This window comes from Teleopsis dalmanni, chromosome 2 (genome assembly GCF_002237135.1).
Source record: "Teleopsis dalmanni isolate 2A chromosome 2, ASM223713v2, whole genome shotgun sequence".
NCBI classification, from domain to species: Eukaryota; Metazoa; Arthropoda; class Insecta; order Diptera; family Diopsidae; genus Teleopsis; species Teleopsis dalmanni.
Window position 1 is genome coordinate 197,109,559 of NC_051847.1, and position 6,000 is coordinate 197,115,558.

Genomic DNA, 6,000 nt, shown 5'->3' on the forward strand with positions numbered 1-6,000 from the left:
TAAGCACTTTTATCGCTTTTTTGATTTACGATTTCGGCATCATTGGTGTGGCCTGTCTTCAAGTGCTCATCCCTCTCCACCTGTTTAGATAATGTGAAGATAAAGACAGAATTTAGAATTTATTTAGAACTTAGAATTTATTTAGCATTCAGAATTTATGTGGAATTTAGAGTTTATTTATAATTTAGAATTTAAATTTTACTTAGAACTCAGAATCTATTTAGTATTTACAATTTATTTAAAATTGGGAATTTATTTAAAAATTATAATCTATTTAGAATTTAAAATTTATTTAGAATTAGTTAGAATTTAGAATTTATTTAGTATTTAGAATTTAGTATTAATTAGAATTCAGAATTTATTTAGTATTTAGAATTTATTAAGAATTTAAAATATATTTAGAATTTAGTATTTATTTTAAATTTAGAATTTATAATGGGTAAGGAGTAAAGCACTATCGCGAAGACTTTAATACAGATTGTAACAAAAAATTAACAATAATAGAAATTCCAAAAACAGTTAATTCCTATAAAAATATTCGAAAATATCACGTAGTCAGATAGATTTTTAAGAATTTGATTCAATTTTACCTCTCATATATCGCTTAGGACATACATTCTTCTTCTTCTAGGTGCCTTGTCCGCCTCGAACGTTAGCTAACATGTTTACAATTTTGACTTTAACTACAGCCTCTCGAAAATTCGATCTTGTACTTTTATTGAACCATTAACGTAAATTATTCAGCCATGATATCTTCCAGGACCACGTCTACCTTCAATTGTGCCTTCAATGATTTATTTCAGTAGTCCGTACTTTTTCGGATGCCTCAGAATATGACCAAAAACCTTCAACTTTCGTCGTTATAGTGTCTCTTTGTTGACACAGGACATACATTAATTATAATAAATGAAAATATATCATTTGCTGTACAAATGATAAGCCAGTGAGGCAGCTATATGTAAAGGAATATTCTTTGTAATAATATTGCTGTAATGGATTTTTTTATCTCAGACATCTAACATCAGCAGTCTGTGGTTATTAATTATAGTCAATTCAAAATAATTGGTTTAATTAATAATAATTTAATTGTAGTTAAAAAATCTTTACTATTTCACTCTTTTTTATATGAATTAGCTATTTTGTCATAAGAACTAATAAATATATATTAGCATATTAATTAATTTATTTTTGTAATAATTTTATATGTATATATATTTCGTTTTTAATGACATTTAGTAAAACTTTTATTTTGAAGACTGATTATTCTCACATTAAAAATATTTTCATATTTTCTTTGAAATAATAGATATAAGAAACCCAAGTCGTAGATCAAAAATTGTTTACGTTTTGTTTTAAAATCTCCCGGATATGCTTTTGGATTTTCCAGCACTTTCTAAGTTTTAGCTTCTGAATACATTAAAGTTTTCTTAACAATGCAATCTTCTTAAAACAACTTTAGACTTCTTGCAAAAATACAATATTACGTATATACATAATGTATCTTATTGTTTTAGTTTACTTTTCCTCTGTTTTTTTTTTTTTCATTTTTAATCATAGCCATGACACTTTCTTTTGTTTTCCTTATCATTGTTTCAGTAAGCATTGTGTAGCCAGGACCCGAGGTTAAACAGGACTTCTTAATTTCGGTTAAACCACCACAAAAGCCTTAACCTTTTGCTACTTTATTTTGGTATACATGAATATATATATATATATATGTATATGGTACAGGAGTACATATGTTATACATTATGTACACATTTTATAACCTAAACCGATGCAATAGAAAGTGCGTTACGAAAGTTTTTACATCATTCAAACTTTTGTTAAGTGCTGTCAGCTATTTTAGGTTTCGGTTATATTTTTGTTGATAGGCCGCAGACATTTTATAACCCAAGGCAATTCTAAAAGTTTGAAAGTAATTTTTTTTATCTTCGCCATGGTTTTTGTTGTACACCATATTGTTATAGTATTATTATTGGTTAGAGTGTGAAATTTGGTTTTCGTGGTATAAACTGGAGCCCACTTTCTGTTTGCGAGAAGTTAACAAGAAGTATAGAGTTAATTTTTGATTTGATCCTCTTGTGAAAACTACTCGTATAGTTTGAAAAGTTTGGTTTAAAGTTGGCAATGGCTGTGACTAAATTGTTTATTCAAAAAGATTTGATTACATTATAAATAAGCTTTATAGAAAAAACGAAATTAATTTATTTAATGAAGTTTAATGAAGGACCTCATAAGCAAGACTAATTTTAAATAAACTTCACATTTTGGCGTAAAAAATTTCACCCCAGATAATTTCTTATATTTTGTTTAATTTTTTTTATTTATAAAATTTTTGTGCGTTCTGCCATTAAATTATATGCCCAATTTAATGTAATTAATGTTCATTTAAAATGAAGTAGACGTTTTGTTAATGTGTAGTTTAAAATGCTCAAAGTATTTCTCATAAATAAATTAAGATGCGCCTACATTTTTGCTCAACTTGACGTCCGTCGCTTCCGTAGTACTGGGTTGAAATATGCGAAATTCACCTGCCATCTTCAGCGCTAAAGGTTGTTTACACACTTTTGTTGTTCCATTTACAATTAGTAATGTTTCATTTAATTAAAATTACCTTGTTGATAATTAACTAAATTTGTATGAAGTACAAAGTAGATGACTTCATAGAAAGCATTTTGATGAATTTTTAAACAACTGATCATTATAATGTGCTTAATTTACTCCTTGAATAATATATATTTTGTAAGAAATATAGTAAGAAGCATAAGAAGAGCACTGGGATAACGTAACCTTGTTGATAATTAACTAAATTTGTATGAAGTATAAAGTAGATGACTTCATAGAAAGCATTTTGATGAATTTTTTAACTGATCATTAATGTGCTTAATTTACTCCTTGAATAATATATATTTTGTAAGAAATATAGTAAGAAGCATAAGAAGAGCACTGGGATAACGTAATAGACCCACAGACGCTTCACATGAGATCTGACACATATAATTAATCTTTAACGTAATATCACCCATCAAGACGTCATATCTGTCGAACCGCTATAACCTTAGAAATTCTAAAATACCATATTATTAGTTTAATTGAAATTTTTAATTTCGTTTTTATATCGTATTTGGGTATATCTGTCTCTCTCCATAAGTTTGTTTCTAGGATTTTCTTTTCAAATGCAAAACTGCTTAATTATATTATAACCTATTCTTAACAACTTACACAAATGTTTTGCAACCGGACTTAGTGGTTTTATCTACTTCTAAACATCTTCTTTTATAATATTTTAATAAAAACTATTATTAATAATAATTTTTGTTTAATTTTTTTATTTCTAGTCCAACTGGTGCCACACTGCGTACACAATTTCAAATTAAGGATTACTTATTATCACCAGGTACCTGTAAATGTGGTTTACCATGTCCACTGCGCCCAGAATATTTTTTCGATTTTAATGCTCAGGTAAGTTTTTATCGATTTAATAAATTTGCTTTAATTCTATCATTTTAAATATATTATAATAAAATATTATAATTATAAAATTTAGATGTTTTAAAAAAATATTGCTTAATGATTTAATCACAATGAAGACCAATAGAAATATCGTGGGATATTGTTTTTGGGTTGATTTCTATAAATTTTAAAGTCTATTTATTAGCTTATTTGAGTTTGGAGTGATTGTTTCTATTTGACTCTAGATGGCTTTTGATATATATTTAGTAAGGATGTTCTTCTAGTTTGGTATAAATTTGTCTTCAGTTTCAAAAATCTCATGTCTTTAAAGACTCTGTATGAAAGGAAACAGTATACATCGTAAAAGAAAAATTATAACACGCATTTTTAATATATGATGTTGGGAATAATGTGAATGATGTCATTAAAATCGTTTGCAGTTAGGAATATACAATTTTCTTTAACTTGATATTCAAGTGAATGTAAATAATGGCCTTCATTTTTTACATTTGCTTTATTTAAGGTATATATTGAATTAGAATAAAAAGTGACTTTCAATGGAGTGAAGCACTGAGACCATTGGAGATCTTTTATGTTAACAACAGACTCTAATCGAATAAAAGGTTATTAGAAGATTATGACATCATAAGAATAGCTTGCAGTTAGGGAATTTTCTATTATCATAACTTTAGATAGACCATTATCTTTATCTTATTTAAGGATTATATTGGAAAATAAGTATAAAAAGGCTATTAACTTTCAATGTAGTGAAGCACTGAGACCATTAAGGATCTTTAGTGTTAGCAGCCGATTTTAACTAAAAAAAAGCTTTAAAGCTCTCTGAAGTAAAACCAAAACGTATGATATTTTCTAATATCAAACGGATATAGAAGCGCAGGTGTACTATTTTTTTTCCACTATAGATGAAAAGTGGACGGTCATAAAAAAAAAGTAGGTTAGGTTAGATTAGAGTAGAGGCTATATGCCCATATACCACTTGCGCTTAAATAATGATCTGTTGTGATACACTGGATTAGCTATGACAATCAGATGTTTATGCTACTGTTTATACGCAGAGCAAAAGGGTTAACGAAAGTACCCCACTAGTTAGAGTAAGAGTAACCCCGAAAGGCACGATTCCACCAGTCAGGTGAAAGTACAAAGAATACCTATAAATAGGATTGATAGTTAAGATGATAAGATGAGATAGACTCATCTTGTTGATATGGTATTGCAGGTCATGGCAATAGGTCAGATAACCTGCCAACAGGCTTAGCTAAAACTGGCATGAGTATTTGACAACTTAAATATATATATATGTGATCATATGCATTTCTTGATATGCATATATCATTTAACTATTGATTAAGTGAAATTTTACATATGTATATATGAATATATATATTTATGGTATGGTATATAAATATGTATTAGTGTACTAAATAGTAAATCATTCATTTGAGAGATAATTTTTTGTTTTGATTAAAGAGGGAGCTTTTGTGGAAATAGTTCAATTTTTAATATAAACAATAATATATGATATTAAAGCAATTTTTTTATTTATTCAATATTAATAATCTGCATTGTATAAAAGTGTATATATCCTCAAAATGATTTCCTCATAATTCTTGATTATATTTTTATAATCAATAATTTTTTAAATATTTTAACAATTTTTTCTTATTAATTGAAATTAGAGGAACTAATTTATTGCTATTTTCAAGCTCTAATCATTAAGCTTATTATTATCAAATTAAATTAGTTACCTGACTTCCCTTTAAAAAGTATTTTAAAATATTTTTATGCTGCGATTGCACAATTTATACCTGTCATAATACAAATTGTCTCTTCCTTCGAGCCAATAATTGATATAAAAATATTCTCAGCGGTCAGGTAAATTACACATTAAAATGTATTGTGTACATTTTATAAGTCCTAATGACTATAACTAGTATTTGCTATCTAAACGAGCAAACAAAAACCAATTTAATATATATGGTATAGCGTATATGATATATAGTATAAGTACAATAGCTTAGCTCTGACCTCCATTGCCAGCTGCAAAAGACATTGAATTCTAAATAATTGTATTTTATAAGTGTATCTCAACAATTGATCAATGTCGCTGTCTCCGCATTTCATTTCGTGATGGGAATGCTGCACAGCACACATCTAAAAATCTTTTATGGCAACAGTGTTCTCCCCTTTTGTTGGCCATACAGTCATTTATTGCCTTACCGTAATTGCCACATCAATAATTGACTATACGCTAGGATGTCAATAATAATTATAAATCTTAATTATAGCTGCAAATAATTGAAGGACAGGAAACTGCACCAACGTATGAATCTATATAACATAGTCAAGTGAGAGGGACTTTACTTAAAAGCACTGCAAAAAAGTGTTGGCATTTATGACTTCAATTTAAGGTGGGGGAAATACAAATTAAAAGGCAATCAAAAATATTGCATACGAAAACAGAGAGACGAGTACAAATCAAACCTAAAAAGCAGGAACATATGAGGACAACCGGTTCGATGGTTG

The 6,000-nt window shown here is 27.8% G+C and overlaps 1 protein-coding gene across 1 annotated transcript in view; it reads left to right on the forward strand.

Annotated features, from left to right (window-relative positions):
• Positions 1-6,000, forward strand: part of LOC119676513 (probable basic-leucine zipper transcription factor N) — a 94,519-nt gene that overhangs the window by 68,576 nt on the left and 19,943 nt on the right. The window contains exons 2-3 of the mRNA XM_038087752.1: positions 3,342-3,465; positions 5,763-5,797. Of these exons, the coding sequence (XP_037943680.1) occupies positions 3,342-3,465; positions 5,763-5,797 (159 nt within the window). The remainder of the gene's footprint in view (positions 1-3,341; positions 3,466-5,762; positions 5,798-6,000) is intronic.